The sequence below is a fragment of the Montipora foliosa genome, chromosome 2 (genome assembly GCF_036669935.1).
Source record: "Montipora foliosa isolate CH-2021 chromosome 2, ASM3666993v2, whole genome shotgun sequence".
Taxonomy (NCBI): domain Eukaryota; kingdom Metazoa; phylum Cnidaria; class Anthozoa; order Scleractinia; family Acroporidae; genus Montipora; species Montipora foliosa.
Window position 1 is genome coordinate 36,122,943 of NC_090870.1, and position 23,678 is coordinate 36,146,620.

The 23,678-nt window shown below is 38.5% G+C and overlaps 2 protein-coding genes across 9 annotated transcripts in view; one reads left to right on the top strand and one right to left on the bottom strand.

The window, feature by feature from the left end:
• LOC137992966 (ras-related protein Rap-2b-like) overlaps positions 1-8,719 on the bottom strand; it is a 14,126-nt gene extending 5,407 nt beyond the window's left edge. The window contains exons 1-4 of one of the 2 annotated variants that reach the window (XM_068838597.1): positions 8,523-8,719; positions 7,221-7,437; positions 1,116-1,172; positions 307-380 (exon numbers count right to left, since the gene is read on the bottom strand). In XM_068838597.1, coding sequence (XP_068694698.1) covers positions 307-380; positions 1,116-1,172; positions 7,221-7,332 — 243 coding nt within the window. In that variant the 5' untranslated portion in view covers positions 7,333-7,437; positions 8,523-8,719. Of the gene's footprint in view, positions 1-306; positions 381-1,115; positions 1,173-7,220; positions 7,440-8,522 lie in introns of both variants that reach the window. The other variant, XM_068838596.1, reaches the window with a different exon arrangement.
• Positions 8,720-10,099: 1,380 nt separating this feature from the next.
• LOC137992964 (neuropeptide FF receptor 1-like) overlaps positions 10,100-23,678 on the top strand; it is a 32,086-nt gene continuing 18,507 nt past the window's right edge. For 2 of the 7 annotated variants that reach the window (XM_068838585.1, XM_068838583.1), the window contains exons 1-2: positions 13,356-13,687; positions 20,480-20,570. The gene's annotated coding sequence lies outside the window, so the exon portion shown is untranslated. Of the gene's footprint in view, positions 10,118-11,981; positions 12,032-13,335; positions 13,688-20,479; positions 20,571-23,678 lie in introns of those variants that run through there. The other 5 variants (XM_068838590.1, XM_068838584.1, XM_068838589.1 and 2 more) reach the window with 5 other exon arrangements.

Here is a 23,678-nt window from a genome sequence, read left to right on the forward strand (position 1 = left end):
TTATGGCATGGTGGAGTGGTTAGGAATCCAAAACAGAAAATGAAGCGACTAATTTTCAGTCAAATAAACAGCTGAAACAACTCGAAAAGACAGTCAACTGAAACACTGCATCAAATGCGGGTGGGAACCAATTCAGAGCTCTGATAAGAGCAGTCGTACCTTAAGCAAAAATACTTGTTTTTAAATATCGGCAGCTAAAATAGGGAAGTCACACGATTCTTTTCCTGTTCTCCACCAACTCAACCATGTACAAAATGTCTTTGAAGAGCGCTTTTCGTCGCTGTCGTAGATCTTAAGGTTACTTACATTCCCAGCCGTATCTATAACTTCAACTTTCACGGGACTGCCGTCTACTTCAATAGAGGTGTGGTAGTTCTCCTCTGTAAAAGTTTACAAATATGATATCAGAGAGATTCGAAATAATAATAACATCGACTAAAATGAACCGTACGAGACGAAGATCATTACAACAGGGACTTAACCCCTGCAAGAGGATGACGTTTGGTTACTAAGAAGGAAATAAGCCGTTGAATAGATCGTTCTCCGACGGAAAATCACTTTTTTGCCGAACGAAATGTCGTGTCTTCTCACGAGCCCAGCTGATTCTCCTGTGAACGCTTGCCGTTCATGCGCTGGGTCATTTCCTAACAATGGCAGGACCAACTAAATCAACTGGAAAAGCATGCCTGGGTGTACAACAACAAAATAGGCGACTCTTTGATCCAAAATTGAACACAAAGACCTTGCTAAAGAAAAACAATCCCCAAAAAACATCATTTCATTTTATTTGCTCGAATGTAGGGGAAAACAATTTCTCTCTCGCTTTTAGATAACTTTTCATAAAATTTGATATGTTTGGTTTGATAGTTCATTAAAGTGCAATATAAATAAAAGTATTCATTACTCCTCAGCAGATAAAAAACAGACGTGAAGATAACCAGCCCCCAACGTTGATAACACGCACAAGACTTTGACGCCGCTTGTAACACAATACACGCAGCAAGATCAAAGGGAAACCTTTAAAATTGCTAAAATGGCTTATTAAAATTGTTTAGAACTTAAGCTTACTAAGAAATGGGAAACAAACTTCAATTCAAACCCGCTATGTAACTTACCTATCGTGGGGTCGTAGGCCTTCGAGAACTCTTGGAAGACGTATCGAATGGTCAGTGCTTTGAAGGGAATGAAGGAAGATAAATAAATATAAGCATTAAAATTGATTTACACATTTTATTTCAAACACATTTGATTCCTGAGGTTGCGACGTTTCAAAGAGTATCAGAAGGACACGTTTATGCACGGCTCTGAAGGACGGAGGGACGGAAGCGGAGGTTCTCGACTGAGGAACACCTTGGACCAATAGGTCATTAACTTTTAATTGAAGTGCTTCGCGTTCTCTTAGATAAGATCAAAAGGTGAAATGTTTTCCACTCTGTCCCACATTTTCACTCCAAGTAGCAAATAACAACAAAATTCCTGAAACAACCAAATGGGAACCTTATACCGAGAATAAAGTATGCTACTGAGGCACTCCAGTGCTTACTTTAGGAAACAGGTTTAATGCATTGCATTGGCCATTATACCACGATATATTTTAAAAGTGTTAAAGGGCGTTCAGATCATATGGACCTGAAACTTCACCGATACCGTGGCTGAACAATGTCATAATTTTTCCCGAAATAACTGGTAAAATAAAGCTGGCTTAGACTTTTTAAGTACAAAAAGGAAGTAAACTTTTAACTCTTAATAAAGTCAAGCAATTGGCACTCTTTGGAAGCGGAAAAATTGCACAGTCAGACAGTATGTCATTACACGTCTTAAACATTTATAAACAAAGGTGATAAAGCAGATTAGACGTCTTTATTTTAATCTTATCTCAACAGTTAATTATGCTCTATAGTCTCTCTTCGTTGATGAAAACCTCAAACATTTGAACTGAATCAAGTAACGCATCCTTATCGAAGATGTAGTCCTACTTTACGTTCCACGAGGAACTCACAGCTAATTTGACTTGGTAGGATTAAGGATTTGAGAAGGACTCCACAATCCCTGAAACCTGCTATTGGCAACTGAGGTATATTTGTAAGCATACACTCTTTAACAACCAACAACAAGTTGTCAAAGCTATACACATTCGGCCCTTATGTTACATTAATGATCAATGATCAGTTCTTTGTTCCAACGTTTGACCAATTTTTATTCCAATGTGTGGTATACATAGGTACTGATAGACAATAATATTCCATGTTAAGCTGCCCACCAGAACACCCTACGTTAGACGTTCGGTCCTTTGATGTTTGCGGACACCTATTGCTTCTAGTCGTCAAAAGAGAGGTTCCACCTTTTCCTATTCTTTTCGGGAGTCTTAATATGGCATTGAGATTTGTTTGGATCAGATAAACAGGCTACAGTATCTTCAAAATGTTTCTTCTTTCGACACATTCTCTGTGTTTATGTTGCTGGTAAAAACCGGTATCAGTTTGAATCCGTTTTTGCCTACAGTATTGTAGGTTAAATTTGGTAATCCTCATTTTACCCAGGTTGAATACGCACTTAGATGAACTGAAAAACCTCTTTTGGAGCCTAAATTAAGCCTAGAGAAAAATTATAGTCGGGTTAGGATTAGGTTTATACATGGATATCAATTGACTTATTATACGAGAGTAAATAATGAAAAAGCACTGAGTTAGAACGAGCATGTTCGTCGTTGTAGAGCAGTTGTGAAGACACCGGACTATGGATCTGCAGGGGCCCGTTTCTCGAAAGTCCCGAAACCTTACGGGCCATTTTCGGGTGTCACAATTCTCTTTGTATCTCAAAAACGGAGAGGATTTAAGTTGTCAAACTTTACGGACATGTTTCTTTTAGTTAGCTTGAAAACATGTTAAAAGATCGGCCCTCCAAAATAAGCGGTTGGCAGTTTCACAAGTGGCTTTTCGGACCCGAAAAGTTTTCGGGACTTTCGAGAAACGGGGCCCTGGAAGGTCCGAGTTCGAGTACCGGCAAGTGTATGGTACAGTTCTTTGTTCCTTTACTATGTTGCAATGTTAAGACTAAATCGGGATGAATGTATGAATACAGCAACCGATGAGATGATATGAAACATTAAGAAGATGTGTAAGATAAGGCTTGAGGGAAGGTATAGGTGTTTTTTTCAGTCCTTTTTGTGGGGTTGATAGCTGCTTTAAATAAGGTAGCAAAAGTGCATAATCAACCTACAAAACTCGTCACATTTGTTGGAACACCCATCCCTGTTTCCCTCTCCTCCAATGTTGATTTTCACAACTACTAGCAGTTGCCCGGAAAATCCTGGCTCAACATTGAATTGGGGGGAGGGGGATGCGGTATAATCTTCGATCTTGTAACACGATGATTCTAGACCATTCACCAGGTAAAATTTGACCTACAGTAGGTCAAAAAGTGTTCAACTTGACACCCGCTTTGACCGACAACGTTTACACCTACAACTTAATACGTCAATTTATTTTAAATTTAATTAGATTAATAAGTTATTAGTCCCTGTGAAAACATACCCCGCTTGAACGTAAGTTCCCAGTACATCCGTAAATAATAAAGATTTTTTTAAAGTTCTTTTTCTTCCTTTCAAGGCCAATTTAGTTTATTCCCTGTCTCAGTTCAATTTCCTGTACTCAGTATTTTTACGTCGTAGTAAGTAGTGAACCTAGTTTTTTTTTAAATTCTTATACCTGACGTTGCACAATCCCGCAACCATTTTACTTTAGGATATGCTAATGTCATGATGATGATGTTGATTGCCATGGTCAAGAGTTAAGCGAACGATTATGTATAAACCAAATTAATAATTTTAGATTACTCAGAGAACCAGGCGTGGTGACCTGGGTTAGTATGTTCTGGTCGAACAAGGCTTCTCGTGGTGATGTTGAGGAGCTATATAACAGGAAATCCTGTACACCAAAAAATTCGATGCAAAAATTCTGCTGCCAAAATATCCGCTGGAAAACTCCAAAAACTCCCTAATGCAACCTTTTCTGTAAAGGTATGTTTCTTGATATTTTATGAAATGGTATGTGACACATTTTTGAATATGAGAAAAGTTATTCTTGGCACATTGCATATTAAGCGGATTTGCGGATTCTTTAATTTAGGAAACAAGAAGACAGGCGACGTATATGCGGAAATTGTAGTGCCTTGACACACCGGGTACCCTCAGGGGTTCAAATGTGTTTAATCTATTTTCCTTTACATGTTTCCGGGGGAAAATAGCAGCAAAAGAAACTATTACATTTGTCCATCATTTCAGTTCGAAATTTGAATGGTCATGTAGCAAAATTAAAACAATCAAACCGCGTAATTATTTTAAAAAATCAGCAAATCAACTTGCTTCTAATAAACAACAACGATGCTTGATCGAGTGACATGTAATCCAGCTAAACTGATGCTTGCTGTTTAATTCGTTCTCTGGCTCAGCCGCGGTTAACCAAGCAATTCGATCTCAGAACGCGTGATAACCGCCCCGCTGATTGAAAAAGTCATACCGCAAGATACCAAGGTTTTTTAATTTAAGCATTGCTTTGAATGGCACGTACGCGAGTTTTAGGAAGTTGATTGGAGAGATAGCAAGCATTGTGAAGTGCAGATGAGCGGAAAATCAACAGGTAAAGCGCTCTAATCTTAAAAACCTGCCTTTTTGGGGTCTATGCAAATTTACAGCTTTGGGAAGATTGCTTCAGTCAGCTATTTTCTTAGTAAATCACTTTTCGACGCCGTCAGTATCGACTAAATCTTGAGATGCCACACTTATCACAAGGGTATTTAAGTAAAATTCAAAGGCCTTTTGTTCAAGCAGTACTTGAACTGCCTATCGTGAATAATTTGTTACGGTTATTTTTGGCAGCATTTGTTACAATCGCCAAGCAATCAGCAGCCAAAGCTGATTAACACCGTCAACTAAACCAAAATTCGGTCCAACCCCAGCAACTCTACATCGTGATGAGAACTCAAAACATTTACATTGTGATGGAACGTCAAGCCAAACCCATTGGTGAGTTTCTAACGTTCTCCGGGTTTTTAACTTGCACATTACTGTTAAAAACAACATTTATTCAGACTACGACACAACCTTGGCATAAACGGTAGGCACAGTACTTAAATTGACGTGAAAAAATAAGTAATTGTAGGAAAGGTTTGATATTTTCGCTATTCGCGCTTCCAAGAAACAGTTTACCCGAGGCCGTTAATTAACTGAGGACATTAAATGTCATGGACTCGGGTCATTACATATAAGCCTATATTTCTCATCCCACAGCATTTCAAGTCACAAGTATCCTTCTTCGAATTGAGAGACATCAATTTATTTGTATGTCTGCCGGCAAAAATAAATTGGATTTAAGGGAACTGGCCATTTGATGAAGGTCCTTAAAATTTCTCCAAAGTAAAAGATCAATTCACTTTATTCTTTCTGCACCGAATTTTTCAAATGAAAACGACTTCCAAACTGCCGATTTACAACATTCATAGTTCTCATTGGTACAGGACGAACATGAGTTGAGAATTTTGCAAACCGTTTCATTGAAAGAAATACAAAGTTTGGAAAGAAAAGAGAAAAGTATTTCGCGTGCTTCTTAAAACAAACCCTAAGGGCACCCGAGCACCCGAAGTGAAGGGAGATGCTCCTCTTTTTCTTTGATGCGGGAAATTATGTAGAAAATTTATGCTATTTAAAAACTGATTTGTTTTAAATTTTAGTTTCAATGGTACAGTTAAGTTATCTTCCATGCGATTTTTTTTTTTTTGGCAATTAACTACTTTTACCTCCTTTAGCAAACTGGCTAAGCACAACGATAGAGCTTCTTTGGAAAGTTTAAGTATGCTCGAAAGTGCTTGTCAATACGTTGCAGCTCAGGGGGCGTTGCAGCTAAAGGGCGTTAAAAATTAGATGCCATATGTTCTAGAGGTTACCACCTCTAGCACAGCACGGAGCAATCCACATGATATAAATAGATTACTTCATAGAAAGTGCGCCGTACGGGGTTTTATGCACGAGTTGTTTGTGTCAAAAACCCGAACGAGCGAGGAACGAGCGAGTGAGGGTTTTTGACACAAACAACGAGTGAATAAACCCCGTACAAAGCACTTTCTATGTCGTAAACTGTTTATTACACATAACATGAGAATTTTCATTAAAATAGTTTTCTGAACGCGAATTATAAACAAAAACTCACTAACAATAGAACCAAATGCAAATTTAATTTAATTCAATAACAAAGTACGATTTGCACGATTTGCACGAGATGCACGAGTGATTGGCATGGAAACGCCTTTACGCTATCGTTGATTGGTTATACTTTCACATGTGAAATAGCTGTACGCAATTCTGATTGGCTGTATAGGCTTTTTTCACATGTGAAAATAAAGCGTATAGATTTGTACAAATGAGCTTTATGGAATGAAATTCTCGTGTTATGTGTAATAAAATGTTTAAACACGCGAGTTTGATTCCTCTGTGTTCCTTGAGAAAGACGAAAAGGAGATCACACTGTATTTTTATCATAATGCGAGATTACCAGCATGCCTCAGCTACGTGGCCATTTGAGATAAAAATGTGATAAATATGTATCGTGACTGTTGTTACCTGTCAATCAGATGGTGACAGGGAAGGCTTTTTGTCACTCTGGGATTCCCTAGGGCGCGCAATATACACATAGGATGTCTGCATGAACAAGTTTGTTGAAGGTTGTTTTAAAAAATCAAATTTACGCTTTTTTTTACCATTAAGCGTTATTTCACAATATTACAAAATGCACCTCTTTCACAAAAAACGCTTTATTTCCTGCTTTGATCAATTGTCTTTCTAGTTTATCGAAAATTGCCGAGTAACCGTCATGGCCGGAAATGTACTCAGTCTAAAGAGCAGTTCGAAAATCCACATTCTGTTTTCTCTTTTGCAGAGACAAAAATACTATCTGCAAATTAAAAATTACGCGGAGAAGCATGTTCATTATCGGGATAATATTGCTCTGTGTGATACTGATATCATTTTCTTTCTTGTTTTTGTGACTTGTCTCCCCTTTGAGAAATAACAAATAATTATCACATTCCCTACAGTCATACTCCGGTGTGGGTAGGGGTGTTATGGTATACACCACCAACATTCATTTTAAATAACACTTTAACAGAAATCGACATTGAACAATAGCCGCAAACAGTATTCAGCCCGCATATTTATTTTCTCGACTCACCAGATTTTCCAACTCCAGCTCCGCCAAAAACGACAATTTTAAACGGTTTCTTATGAGAGTCCTTCATTTGCCAAAGTCCACACTGAAGGTTTGACCTACAGCGCTTGGCCATGTTTGCCGATTCCGTCAGTCAAGAGATGCAGCAAAATTCTGTTCTTCGAAAATGAACTTCGCCTACGTTAGTGATGAAACGTCTGATAGTTTGAGGTTTTTTTTTACCTGTAGAGAAAGTCGGAATTATGCACACTGGAAAGCAGAAACTGATAAAGATGCGCACAGGTTGGGAACAATTGTCGCGTGACAGCGATTGTGAAGAGTGAACACACGAGACATCTGGCGTAACATTATGTAAACTTACATTTAACGTTCCTTCAACACAGCGAGGGAATTGAATAAGAAAGTTACTTAGAGATGCATAAACGCAGTGCCTTTACAACAGGCGACAGTCATAAGTTTCAGTTTCAGTTTTATTTTTTTATTATGCATTTTGTCCCAAAGTGGATCGATGCACGACTGTTTTGTTTAAGACTAGTTTTCATATGTCGGGAAAATCCCAGACGATCGGGGATTTCGCAGTTTCCCGACCGTCCCAGATTTTGCCGACACAGCTGAAAATCGCCAGACGCTTGTCTCAGATAAATGGAAAGTGCGCCAAACCTTGCAATTTGCAATTTAGAGGATTGGTAACGAGGTAAAACCATCGCCGACGTCTCCGACAGTACAAATTTGAGTTTTCATATGTCGGGAATCATCGCCGACGATCGCAAAAATCTGGGACGCGTCGGGAAATAGAAACGCTTTCTATTTTCCCGATTCGTCCCCGACCATCCCAGATTAATGTCTACGGTTGAAGGTTTTCATTAGTCGGCAAAATCTGGGACGGTCGGGAAAATGCGAAATCCCCGATCGTCTGGGATTTTCCCGACATATGAAAACTAGGCTTAATTTAGAATTCAAAGTACAATGATGTTAAGCAGATTTAAAGGCACGTGATGTAGTCATCCACGTTGTTGCGTTTTTATGACTTCAAAATTTTCTACTCGATGCAGCATACCAAACTCACAAACCGGTTTGTGGTTGGCGGCGAATGAGCAAAAACAAGATTCCAGCTTAATTGTTTAACTATCAATCAATTTTTCGTAATCACCGTAGTCATCGATTCTTGAAGAAACAAGACATGATTTCGTGTTCATTGTGTTCATTGGTCCGAAAGACCAAATTTTTACGCTACTGCGGGTAACACAAAGTTTCTTTTAACTTAAAGTAGTAGCACGACTAAATGATAAAAATGAATGCGGCGTATTACCTTCTTAAGCTCAACGGGCTTCTGTGATTGCCACCAATTTTGGCTACTTGTTGTGTACTCCAACCTTTTATCTGGCAAATTACCTAACAGTTTATATATCAGTCGGCCTTCCACGTGATTAATGCGAATCTTGTTGTGATGACATCATTTCTTTTTTCATTATGTCCGAGCCGTTGATGCACTTGGACCGTGAAAACCATCTTATACGTGGTTCAGGATGATAAAGCGAGAACTGAAAATAGAGATTACATCAAAATTAAACCATTAAAATTGTCAATGGGATGTAGTTAACGTAGAAAAATTGCAGCTATTACCAACAAGAAAAGACACTGACGACTTTAATAGTAATTTTACTTTAATAGTATTATTGGTTTGTGACGGAAGTTAAACTAAATTGAAAAGTAAGAGGGAGGTGACGAATCGTGCAAAGTCAATAATATTCAATATATGGCTAACCGCAGTCACTGCATTTCGCATAGCGTTGTTGGTCATAGTGATTTCACTCGTTTGAAAGCCTGCATTACTTCTATACCTCGTATGTCACAGGTTTGTAGAGGTATATCACTCATTTTTAAAATGTCATACGAAAGAACTGAAAAATTAATATTCATATCAACGCTCAAATGTTTTTGTTATATTTCTTTTGTTATATTGCTTTAGTGTTCAGTTCATTCTCGTTTGGGAATGATCATTCAAATATCTCAACTTTGAGCCATCAAGTGAACAATCTACGTTTCCGGTTCATTTTCTGAAAGACTGAAAGTTCAGGAAACATGAATAGTCGCAGACAGTGACCATCAGTCAAGTCAGAAATAGTTACTGCGAGACATTTCAGAATAATTCCGTTACCATAGCAACATTAAAACATTTTCGACACTTTTTTCATCCCAAAAGTCTGACTTTCCACCCACAACGTTTTTGGTCAATCTTAAGTACTATGTATCCAATGGATGTAAAATTTTCAGCGCTTGCTGCAGTCTTCATTTAGAATTTCGAGAATTCCGCTTTTAATTTTGTCGGCAATGCTGACTATCAATCAAGTCAAGATCAGGATCGTTAATGTTCCTTTTTAGTCTGTAGGAAACAACCTATTTAATTTAGGAAGTTTACAAAAACAACTCGGTAAATCTTGAGTGAAGAGCAAAACAAGCAGACAAGCACCTATTTCTATTCTTGATGTTCATATTGTTGACAGCCGGAAAATGTTCAACGCCGAGAACGGAACATGTGACCATCTTTAACACCTTCACCCAGTTTTAACGCAAGAAATAGGTCACAGGCGACTACACGGGGGTGAAAGCGGTTCCTTTCTTAAGAAACCACAAACATCAAGTCACAGATGATAGTGTCAGACAAACAAGTTCCGAACAATGAAACACTTGATGCAGAAGCGCTTGCTATTAAAATCTGAGATAAATTCAACACATGGCTCACACAGGTCGAGCAACCTACTACAGAAGTGGAAATGTCATGTTCTGCATGTTATCATTGTTAACATGGCTCGAAGTCGTATAACTACTGCTGCCTGATTATAGAACTTTCATAACCAAAAAAGGATTTATGCAAATGGCGCACGGCTCAAAAGTGTAGGGTGAGTACTACAGCAGGTTTTGAAAACTGTAGCTACGGGAAAAAAGGTAAAATGAGATAAATCCACGTAATAAATTAAAATCGTGTTTAGTAAATTTAGTGAACACGTGAGTGTTAAACAAAATCGATCACCGGTCGAAAAATGGAACATTTCAAGCATTGTCGGGAGTATCTCAACAAAATTGTGATCATAAATTTGGTTCATCGAGATGCCGGCACTATAACAGTCCTGATCCTTCAAAGTGGTCTTAGTAGTTCTCGACTGTTGCTATGAAGGAAGCAGCCAAATGTTATAGTTGCTAATGCTGTTGTTTTCTTTCTTGAATCGAAAAAGTAGCAAGGAAGTGCTGTTCGTTTAACCAATCTTACCTTTGGTAGGGGTGGGGGGAAGGGGGGGGGGGGGGTGAGTGTCCTACTGTTGCTCATTTTAAGCTCCAGTCTTATCGTTCGGGGAGACGCCAAGGTTAGAAACAATCTGTGACGAAGGTTCGTTAAATTCACAAAGCTTCAGTACAGCCAAGAATTAATCTAGTGAACCACTGTACTTTACATGGCTCTGTTAGAGGGGTTGGTCTATGGTTTTTCTTTTTCTATGGAATAATTTGTAGTTGTGCTGGTTGAACCAGAAATTATTGTAAAAATATTCTCATTAAATGGTGTTTGGAAGTAATCTAAATATTTGTTTTAGTGTGATTTGTCTCCTCTGATAACCAGCGAACAGGCAAATCGTATAAGCGACCTTTATCTTTCGTATATTTTTGGCTTGTAACAAATGGTAAACAACTGTTTTGTCCTCTCGTATTATTTCAAGTACCATTCATTGACTAATGTTTTTTCAATCCGGGCGAGTGAAATTACTGTTGACGAGTTGAACATGACCGCTACTTAGAACTAGAAAACAAACAGTCAAAACTTTCACGTAACTTAGAATTATAAATCAATGGTTGGAAAATGGAAGATCTTTCTTATACTGGGAAGTAACCAGATAAACAGAAGCCATCACCCTTTCATGAAACAAACTGCATAAACGTAGGCCTGTTTGTTATCACGATATCCGTTCACAAGAGGATCACGAGTGTTGACACTTGAATAATCGAAATCAACTTTGTACGATACGAAAAAAAAATGTCCTCACGTACGATTTTTACTCCAAGCGTACACCTGTGTCTCATTAGGCATAAATCGTGTTTTGGCATAACGGCTTAAACTAGTGTTGCCCAGAAAAATAGGAAATTCACATGACATTTAACACATGTGGTCGATGTTTATCATGTCGCTTTCGCTCTAGGATGTTTTGGCTCATCGTTCCGGTTCGCTTATTGGTACAACTGAAGAAATTCTGTCCATTCAAAACTAAGGTAACATCGACACTTGTATCGAACTGTTCTTAGGGGTTAAATCGTTTAAAAACGCATGAGATTTTTGTCCATCATAAGAAGAACAATCTGATGCAGTGCATATGGACGCCTTGGTAACGATAATAATTGTCTATATTTTCTCCTATTGATACAATATTTAACTGACGCAATCAACGACAATTTCTAAGAGGGGTCTCGCGAGACTGCTCGTAAGAGCAGTCGGCAAGCAGTTTTTCTAATTATTCTGAATATCCACAAGGATTAACAGGTATCCTTTAAAGAGCAATTGACAGGCCGACAGACCGGCTAATTTTTTTTCTTCTCTTTTTGAACAGTTCGAGGCCGGAGTTCTTTTACATCCCACATAATTTCGGTGTTAGGGGGGCCTTTGGCTCATCTCGAGAAGACCAGACTAGAAAGTCTGACCAGGTGCAGACATTATTTCAAAAGCATCACCTATCTTCTCTGTTAGACCTTCGGGATCAGCTTCTGCGCTGTACGCTGGCGCCTTTACATCCCTTGAGTGGGTGCTAACCGGGCGGCGGTCGACATCACTTGTAAGTCAATGACCTGTAATGGCCGTGTTCATTTCGTGTTCAGACCACCACGATGATTACAAGGTGTGCGCTGACGATTATAATACTGACTTTCACTCGCATTTCATTACGAGTACAAGTGTCCATTCAATTCAAATTACACAAAACGCCTTCTCTTCGTTTCGTACTTACCAGAGAAAAGCTTAACTAACACGAAATTGGGGCAAAAAGTAGCGAGTTGAAAATTCGTACACATATTTTTCACTGGTTCCGGTGTAGTTCAGTTTCATCTTTCGTTAATCTCTTAAGCTTATGTCACACGATTCACATCGTGCAACAATGGTCGATAAACAAATGCTTCTTGTGAAAGAAAAAGGTTTGATTAACACTGTCCAAGTGTTGACGACTTAATGAACGGAATAGAACCTGTCTCTATTTTCGTACAACTTCATTTGTTGAACAAGATATGCAACAATTTTTTTATCAACAAAACGGTTTAACTGTGTGTCGTCTGGCTCGTGTAGCAATAGATCAAGTGCAACATGCGAGAAATACACATGTTAATTCTGTATACATTTCTTGTTGGGTTTACGTTCCTAAACCTCTGCACCCTATTTAGAGGTAAACGTGTCAACAAAAAGCTGACCGTACTGGTACTGCTAAAGTAAACTGTAAACAGAAGTCGATCAACTTATAAACGTCATTCTATTAATTTTCCAGTGTCATTCATACTCTTGTCAGTTTGTTTTCCGCAATAAAACATATGCTTGCCATCATTGTCACTCAAAACTCACTGAGGAATAATCTCAATCAATCACCTATTACCCTTCAATCAAATAAAACGTTTTTTTAAGATTTTGTTGTGACATCTAATACATTTTGTATTCTACGAACTGTGATTGTCTAAGAATCTAAATTGAACGGTTTGTTTTCTGTTTAGCTCTGCGTATAGTACAAGTTCTCATGTTCTCAGTATACAGTCATTAGGAGAAAACATTATAAAACAAGACTCTTACAAGCCATGTTCCTGGGCTTTAAGACATATTTTGCAGAAGGTAACCTTTACCGCGTATAAACTGCCTATTCGAACGCAAAAAAATCGACAGCTTTGTTCAAGCGCAAAGCCATATTGATGAGCAATTACGTACGCACAAAACGTAAACGCAACAGGTTAGTTAAGACTGTAAAACTGAGTGCAAGGATCGCGAATAGTACTGTGTTCTTTTTTTTCTCTTCGCTTAAAAAATTGTGAGCCAACGTCACTCAGTGAGAAAACAATAGGATCTTTGTTTAAGATTCTGCTTACAAGTACTTTATGCTAAGTTAATGCATTTTTCCGACGTAGAACTCATGTTGAAAGAGCATGCTACAATTAGCTTATACCTCTAGCTTTCAGTCACTCCCACAGACTGGACATTTTGCCTCACTGTAGAAATACATTCATTACCTATTCCGAAACATAGCCATTCGACTTCTAGCTGTATGCAGTTGAAACATCGCGGTCTTCATCACAAGTGAACACATTGTGGGTCAAAGGAAATGGATATGGATTTATTGGCCTGGGAAAGGTATGACTAGCCTTTTTCAGATTTTAACTGTATCGAAGCCGGAGCTCAGTGAATGTTCCTCGTGCATTTATTTTGGGCAACAACTTTTGACCACACGGTGACCATACTGGTGAGCAGGATGTTTATCTATGACATATTTTCATCCATAGAAAAATGAATGGTTGCTTTTGCATGAAGCACGAAATTTAACAGATTAAAATTCCGTATGTTATTTGGGTGTTGTATACAATTAAATGAAGGCATTTTAAATTAATGAAATGGTAAATGTAGGATCATTTGCCTCCTGCAAAAGTCAGTATTAATTAGCGGAGAATGATTGAGGTCGGTACCGCAAACTTTTGTGTGGTTAACTACCTTGATAAATGAATCTGCAAAGTAAGACAAGGCATTCTGAATGCCATAAATGATGCACGATGACGTTGGCTAATTTCGTGACAGCAATCTGAATATTATAGTTGACACTTACAACAGCTATGACGATGATATATGAATATCATATATTTCGCTTCCAGATTGATGGGCAAATGTAGTGCAGTGTTCAGCGAAAACGCACGAGAAATCGTCTTTCCGTTAGAAAATTGCTGATATTATAACTGCGTATAAGTACTCAAATATTTTGTAAAGAAAATATCAGAAAAAGATCTCTTCATGGCAACTTTAGCACCAACAAGCGACGGATTCCTGGCCCGCTTTTCTCCCTATCCCTTCCAGCAGCACAATAAATGTTGCATTTCTTTTAACAACTGTCTCGTGCGGACGGGCGAGGAGTTTTGATCATGTCCACTTTGTATCTCCGGAAGCATTACCAAGTCTTTGTTATGACTTAAATGAAAATAAATTTTGAGAAAGTGGGGTGAATGAGTGAATCGATATGCCCAAAAGTACATCAAAAACCATGATCCCTTGGTAGGAATATGTGCGTTGCGTTGGTGCTGAGAAAACTACATAATGTAAGTTTGCAATACGTGAACAGAATTTCATTTAAAACGGAGAAAATCCGCTAGCTAAGCTAACTTGGAACTTACTGAAGTTATGACAAACCATTACACAAATGAACGATACGATAATTGTGAAGCCAGGTTAGTATAGCTGTTGCAATAGTAAAATGACAGTGTTTCATTTCTTTGCTTATTTTTATAACTGAGGTATTGGTTTAAAACTAGGAATGGAATCAACTGAAATTGGCAATGACATATTTCTTGAATTCAGAACTACAGAAAAAAAAGGAAAATTGAAGCAAGTTATTTCCGCTGATAAACAAAGTCTAGTTCATATGTACTAATCGGCAGTTTGCATTTTTCCAAGATTGATAAACTAAACGGCTGCTAAAAGTTGTCATTTTTTTTATCATGACATTCGAGTCATTCTGTGATTCTTAGTAACTGAAGTCAAAAGACTTTGATTGAAAACTGCTAAGCTGTCGGCAGAAACACGCGACCGAGTTGGTGGGAAGTATTTGCAGTAACAAGAGGTTTGAGAATGTTAACTGCAGTAGCAGGATAAATTATAACAACGCATAAGTAATGATTTTCACTAAATTTCCCTTTTCACATTTCATCCGTGACCTCTGAGAATGAAAATGATTCATTCATATAAGCGGCATCCATTGAAGCATGTCATCGAATTAGCTCTTAGATTTACTGTGTGACTCTCTCTCCATACTATCCAAGACAGGTGCATGTTATCAGATTATAAACATGTAACATCTTCTGAACTCAAGCTAAATTCTGACATTTATGTATATTAGGAGTACTTAATGTTAAGCTCTAAGGAGAAGACTGCGTTTGATGTTTTAATATTGATGCCGATCTTTGACAAAATTCCAGTGCTTATATTTCACGTCTTAAAATTGTTTATTTTCGGTCGAGCGCTGTTGTTGTCAATTAAGTTAAAAATCTTCCCAGGAGTATAGGAAAAAAATAAATTTGCAAATTTGAGTGCGTCCTAAATAACTGAGCCGTGGAGGAAAATTGAACAGACCTCGGGACACCACTCACCGTCCTCGTCGCTTTTCTCATCTCACCTGCTCTGGCTATTACGAACATTTTTAAGGTACGAATTCATATTTCCGATTAAAAGTTGTCACTTTATCATTGTTGCTTGATTTGAAATTCCACCTAATTTAAATCGTACAAATATTAACCCAAAATGAACAGTTGAGCAAGTAAGAACCGTTTCACAAACTTCCTTTCACAAGAATAACCTTGTAGAGGTGGATTTTTATCTGCTTCATGTGCATGCTGAAAAGTAAAAGTGGAGATTTTGTTTTCATTCTAATTTTGCAAGATTTGGTAGAAAATCTGACTGAAGTTATATACGTTGCTTCGGTTCACTCAGTCATTAATTGTGAGAATCAGGAGCCCGTGTGAGCTCGATCGAACTCATTCCCTTTCTAGTTAGAATGGCATGATCACCATCACCAACGATGCAGTTTTAACGGACTGACTGAAACAAATGACGTTCAGGCACTGAATTACGTGCGATTTTTTGACTCAGTTTTTTTTTTAGTCTTGAACATTTTAAGCAGTGGGTGACTTTTTCTTGTTATGCCATTAGTTTCTACGAATCCGTGCAACCATGCATAGGCACTCCACTCAACTTCATTCAAAATCTTTGACTTGCTTTTTATTATTATTTTTTCTGAATTGCGTTAAATAATCAAAGTTGCAATACTCTGGCGAACATTTATAGTATTGATACAACGGTCACGCTTGCAGACAGTCGTGTTTGAGTTTTATAATCTACATGAAAAATTCCCCCATTCTGGTTGGCGTCGAGTAGTGTTTTCAGGTGATACAATTTAGTAAACAGGTAATTCAGGGCAAAAAGAACGACCGAACCAAACATTCTAATTGGTTAATTATCATCGAACAACATTGGAAACAGTAGTGGCTCAGTTGGCTAGTGCGCGGCTTTCGGAGCGAGAAATCCCTAGTTCGATTCTCGATGACTATAATGTAATGGTAGTGAATTTATATAGCGCATTTCTATTAATATATTCAAATGCGCTTTACAAGCAAGGGATCTATGGGTGAGATCGGACATCAGCATATATAGGCGCGATCTCACTTAGCGATCTCACGCCATTAGCGATCTCACTTAGCACATGAATGAATGAAATGAGGCCTGACCACAACACCGGGAGCTCCATGCCCTACTCTTTACGAATAGTGCGTGGGTTCTTTTACGTCCCACTGGGTTGTGAGCATTGAAAGGTTGTGAGACGGGGCCTACGGTTTACAGTCCTTATCCGAGAAGACTTGAAAGTCTTAACCATTTGTGGATGTAATTACAAAGGCAGCACTGTCTCCTCAGTTATTTTAGACCCTGAGTATTGGTCCGGCCGGAGTCGAACTCACGACCACCCGCATGACAGCCCGATGCTCAACCAACTGAACCACCGGTGCGCGGCGAATACAACGTCTGTTTCGACTTTCCTCTGGTCCGTGTAGCTATAGCTTTAAATATCCGTAAAACGGAGCACTGACAGGGGTTATGAGTGCACCGTCAGCTTCCATTGATACCAGTTTTGTAACTGAAGGAACTACCAACGTTAAATAAAGCGACTTTTCTTTACCTTTACCATATAGCCAATCAATGCGAGCCTTGGATGGCGCAAACATTTGCATACACGCGTGATTCGTGATACGTCATACGCGCGCTCAACATTTTTACTAATATAATCACGCGATTTTTCTCGTACGATTTGATTGGTCTTTGGAAAAAATTAGTCTTAATTGTTGTTGCACTCAAGATCACGGGATTTTCCTTACAATTATATGAATGGTGAGCTGAGACAAATATCTAGAATTCGTGTACCAGACAGCCAAAAATCCTTTTTTGAAGAAATCGTCGTCTAAGAGATCATTTGTTCTGAGTTTGAGCCTCGTTGATGGTTTGCGTGAGCCCATTCCATAAATCAACAGAACCAGTTTATTAAATTTGGTTATGTATATCAATATTAGCCAAGCCCTAGATGTTTAAATGATTTTAGATAAACCAAGATCTTTCGGCTTTGATACATGATCAAAAGGCTTTCGAAAGTCATGCTATTTTAAGCTGCAAATAAAATTCAACCGTGACAGGAAATTCAAATACTACTGGGTGCTTGCAACGAACCTGAAAATAAGACGACAAATGAGGAATGTGTAATTTTAATGCTATATTCATGTAGTTTATTGTCCAACAATGCGTTTTCTCACCCATGTACGTACAATAGGTATTAGCAGCTAAAAGTGGACCTATTTCTTCTTAGAGACTACGACGCGATAATTTATGGTAGCTCTAGAAGTCAAATGCAAGTCAGCAGTTTCATGGAAAAAGAAACTTCAGCCTTGTCTCTTTCAGTGAGAGTTTTGGTAATAAATCTAACTAAACAATTTAATATGATTTATATCGTCTTGACTGCAATTTCAAATAAGCCTCTAATTACGACAGTTTCAACAGCTTATCCCGGTGTGGCAATAAACAGTAAGCGCAAGCTAAATGGAAGCTTGAGTTGATGTGGTGTCCGGCGTGAATTTCATTATGGAGAAAACAAAAACTAAAGGCGGTTAACAAATGATGGAATAATTAAAAGATAATAAAATCGCAATTCATAAGGAGTCGCTGATTCCCTTTCGATGCTTTGTGGCACTCCAGTTCCCTGTCAGTTTAAGACTGCATGACACTAATCTGTCAGTATCAAAAGTGAAATTCGCGTCGACCTGACTTTGACTTAGTCGGGCACTTTTTAACTCCATCTGCACCACTACTTTCAAATTACCGTCGTCGGTACTCGGTAAAAAAATCCCATTTGGTTAAATCTTTAATTTTCTTTGATGTGATTGCAAAAAGCCCACCATTCTTGGACACCACTGCAAAGTAAGGCAATAATCTGGGAGAAATTGCAAGAGACAGTGATTTGCATTTCTTTTTTTGGCCTCAATCTCTTATTCAACACTATTCAGTTACTTGACGAAAGCTGAATTTTAAGCGAGTGGCATTGCACTGATCTAGCACAATTCCATAGGCCAATCAATGGTTTTCATCAGCTCAGCAGGGTAACTACAATACCCTTAACAAATGGTAAGCAAAAATGTCTGCAAATACGTGCTTCGGAGCTTTTTGTTTAGCTCATTACGTGCGCTAGATACGCTAGATGCAACAACAGCTTTATTAACCGGACCCAGGGTGAGAATGTTAATCATGCGAAACCACCCAAAATGGGTTACTTTTTTACTCGATTGGTTTTTAAATTTCCGTCTTTGATGTTATTGTGCAGTAGGAAAATTAAGTAAATATAGTGTGTGTCTGAATAAGTCAAGGTAACCAGATAATTTCGATAAAAATGTCCATTACTAGGGCTAAAAAGCCCATAGATGCGTTTTCGTAAAAAAAAAAGGTTAAAGTGTAACTTTCCATAGATATTATGGATCACCGGATATATGCCGAGCATGATGTCTGGGTTGCGTTATTCAAATACGTTATTGCCAATAACAGTTCACCAGTATTAAAAAGTTTCATGGTCTCAAAATGCCCACGGCTTATGCACTTGAAAAAAGTAACCAATTTCCTCAGTTCTTATCATGTTAAGCTTTTCACCCACGGATCTTTTCTCGCCTTTTGGGTATTTTGGTCTTAAACGTGTCTGTAGCTTTGTAACTTCGTACACGTAAGTCAATCACAGCTGATAAACATCAAACAAAAAGAGTCTGTGTGTGTAAGACTTGTTTCCGACATTCGTGTAAAGGAGTTTTCAATAAAGCTTACCAAACCATGCTACCCGGGCTTAAGACAGGAGGAGATCCCCAAACAGGTTAAAAAATTGTGAACTCGAGGATGCAGCAAATAATGGATCAATTACAAAGTTGCGTTGAACTCCTTTTTAATGATCTAGGGGTATAAATATCACACTCTTCACTCGAAGAGAGGCAGATCAGCATTAAAATAAGTGGTTATTTTTAGTGTATCCGTTTCTAATGAATTTTGATCCTCAAGGTCCAAAGTTTACTTACAAGACCCTTAACGTCATTCACTTCCCATTTTAATCCAATAATCAGACGATAAGTGGATCACACAACACGATTTCGAAGTAAATTAAACGATTTCTTACTACGCAACACTTTTTAAGTGAACGGAGAAAGGAGAATCAAGTTTTAAACAGGCGAAAAAACTAACTCGGATACCGGAACATCATAATTTAATGGTACTTATCTCAAAGGAATCGAAAATTGAATATATTTATTGATGGATGGTCCTACCATCCACAACCTCATCATCATCATCATCATCATCATCATCAGTACTTTGATCGTGTTTCTTTTGTTGTTGTTCTTGTATAAATTGTCTTACACGAGTCTTCGAGCTCCTTCATAACACCAAACAGTAAATATCAAAGGAAATTGTAGGTTGCTGCTCATGATATCATCATATCATCATATCATGTGCGCAGGCAAAGGCAGCGCTGCAATTTGGATTAAATTAAGCACGACGTATACCAGCGACAGTTCTTCGGAAACGTCTGCTCCAGCATTACTATAAAACTACTTAAAACAGGTCAAAAAGAAGTTCCAAATTTAGAACTTCCTGTCTTGCCACTCGCCAATTTGTGTCAGTAATAATGGAACATCACTTGATCCCGGAAGATACTTTAGCATATAGCGCGATGCATTTATTCAAAACGATCAACATCTTTCAGTGGGGTGGCAGCATCCCCGTGAATATTTCATTTCAAAGACTCTTTTAGATGGAGATAAGAATTTCATGTCACGTTCTTCTTTGCACCTGCCAGGTGACAAATGTTCTGATATGTTGAATATGTCTTTGTACTATTCCGACAGTTAAAATTTTCGTGCTGCTCCTCCCTCTTGTCAATCTCCTCTGGGTTTCAAAGGATTGATGCTATTGTTTCTTTCTGCAGGTGTGATCTGAATGATTAAAAGAGACTTAAATCAAGGCAAGCGTAGCAAAACTCTTATTGACTCAAGAAATCGACGAGAGCACTCACAAAGGTTAGTCTTCTTTTTGCTGTTTGCGTAGTTCAGGCGGAAGAATCTTACATGTCAACGCGAAGTCAAAGTTAAGAAGTAATGTTGACGATATGGCCTTTAAAATTTTTAAGTTCTAGAACGAAGAGGTATGCGTTAAGCGAACTCTAAAGAAATGCGCGTATTGGACAGTTCTAATATTTACAACTTTTTCGGAAGTGACAATGCTTCGATCTTGCTCTGTTTTTATGATTGGTTTCAATGGGAAACAATGAAAACATACAGTAAACTTACATATCACAGATATGATTTTCTTTTCTTTGCCCGTCAATTTAAAGACTGATTATTCGCTTGACACCATCAATTCAAAGACAAAGACACTGAGCTCTAAAGATTATCCACAAAACGCATGGCATGATGAAAGAAAGATCTTTCATCAAAATACACGTTGTGTTTTTTACTTCACTACTAATATAATATAATTCTCACTTTGACTTATTAGAAAATTTAAAAAGTACATCTAGCAGACAATAATTTTTTTTAAACTTTTTTGCTTTCTTTTCGGTATAATGAATTGCAAATTCGTAAGATTTTAGCACCATACCATATATAATTAGTGAAAGAAGTTTGTCAAGCATTCTTATATCATTCATAAGACCAAGAGACACATGTTCAGAAGGTAGTAGCCAAAACGCGGGGCCGGGGTCGGGGTGTCTTTTTTTTCCCAATTTTTTTGTTTCAATTTTTGTCGTTATTCTCCTGTACTGAGAGAGATTTCTTCTTTTCCTTTTTGAGTTTCTTTGTTTTCTAATTCACGAATTACGGAATATTTGATCATGGCATTAGCGAAACTTCTGCCTTACGGTAATAGCGGTAAGCCTATGGCCCCGTGAATTTGATATATGATGGGGGGGTTGCAATCCGATTTCCAAGTCCAAATTTGGGCAAAATCCCAGTCCCATTGGAGTTCAACCGGAGTTATGAAGGGGAAAATATAATTTTAGAGCATCGATATGTTTTATGATGCATTTAATGATAAGTTTCAAAACTAAACATGAGATTACTGGAGAACGGAGGCAATAAAGACAGTGCGAGGTATAATTTGTAGCTGCATAGGATCGCTTACCCAAGTGTCCGTTGAAAAAGGCCTGCTATCAACAGGCACATAAGAGAATTCTGAATGATTTAGTCTCCCGTTTCTCTACGTCACTTTCAGAGTCATGCACTGTCACCCTCATCATTACTAAATCATCAACATAAGTATCGTCATCGGAGTCTCAGTCGCCCTCTTTACTTGACCAACAAAAATCGCTAGGCCGAAGGTCTCGCACATCGGTGCCTGACACATTTACCATGGCGCCTGGCCCATTACCTCATCTTAGCAGTCTTCTTTTCGAGTGATTGCATGGGTTGCATTGGGTTTAGGGAAGTCAATTCGTGCTAGTAAAGCCGTATTAGAGGTAGAGAAGTTGTAGGTAGGCAGCTTTGAGGTTCAAAAACAAGTCTGTTAGCATCAGGAAGGTCCGCACTCTCATACGGCAGTGGTCAGGAACGCAAGAAGACCGCATGAAATACTTGATATCAGGAATTCTGAGTAGAACTAATGCCTGATAACCTCTGATAATGCAAATCCATTCGCATCAAGGACTCTTTACCTCCCATTCCCAGTAACAAAATCCCAGTCCCCTGTGATCAAACCTCATTTTCCCACCGAAAACTCAGGTCAATCTCAGCTCCGCTAGTTTTACCCTTTCATGTCTCTCTACATTGCAGCATTGTTATTTGAGATTGGTTGCAAACTACTTATTGGGCCTCTATAGACAATAATACCAGAATAATACCACAATGGTAACGAACGCTCCAACATGTTGACCATCAGTGTTGACCCGGCGATGTTGCAACGTTTAGCCGGAGCCTTGCTTCAATTTCCAATGAACGTGCCAACGCTTAAATTCGATTTTGTTTTCTATTGCTGTCAATCACTTATTGAGAGGTCAGTAGCTCACAACAAGCATTGCGATTGGCTGATTTCTATCTAATTTGTGATCTCTCCCATACGTCTCGCTTAGGGGTGTAAATTTCGGATTTTGGTCTCGCTTAACCCTTTAAGCCCCGAGGGGTTCCCCATTGACGAGTAAAATCGTCTGGCGTTAGACAGAGTAAAATCTATAAGTGCCATTTGGCACTATCGGGGCTGAAAGGGTTAAACAGGGACATAGTTTTTTCACACTGTTAGCTTAACCCTTTAAGCCCCGAGGGGTTCCCCATTGACGAGTAAAATCGTCTGGCGTTAGACAGAGTAAAATCTATAAGTGCCATTTGGCACTATCGGGGCTGAAAGGGTTAAGGTGTTCTGGGCAAAATGCAATCATATGTAGCCGTGAAGGTCTCCTTTAGTGTTGCACGCGAAGAGATATAAATAGAGGATATTTACGCTTTTATATTTCTACACGTAGGTGAAAGTATTAGATGATAATGTCTTTGCCATCATTAAAAGTCACTGTATTTTTTATTTATCTTTGTTTTAATATGGTCTCTTTTAGGGGTAAATAGAAGCCTGGGCCACGCCCAAATTGGTCTCCTTTAGGGGTTTAAATTTACAATTTCCGACGACCATCCCTCCCCTTTTCATATAGGAGTCCCCCCGGGACCCGATCGAGCTAAAGGCGGTAGTCGGCATTAGCCAGATTAATCTTGCTTACGTGTGTCAACAACGCGCAAAGTTAGGATTTGCTTATCTTAGTTGTACGCTGAGAGACATTTTCCCGTCACTGCCTAGACATCACCCTGTCTCCCCCCCTTTCCCACTTCTTTTTCGTGAAAAAGGTAAATGAGATACAAAAAGCGAGTTAAATGGCATTTCAGTTTTTCATTATTTCTGCTTTATATTAAAGCCCTACAGGATTACTGAGACAGTTTTCAGATCATGAAATGCAATGACAAGCATGTTGCTATTACAAGTAAATCAAGCTGGATTAAGAGATTTTTAGACAGCCTAATTCGGACATGCTTTAAATGCTAACCATTCAACAAATGCATCACTCAGTCCACTGAAAAACGTTACCGGAGCAACAAGCCTTTTAGAAGAGATACCGGGGCAGGGGGGAATCCCATATTAAAAGGGGAGGGATG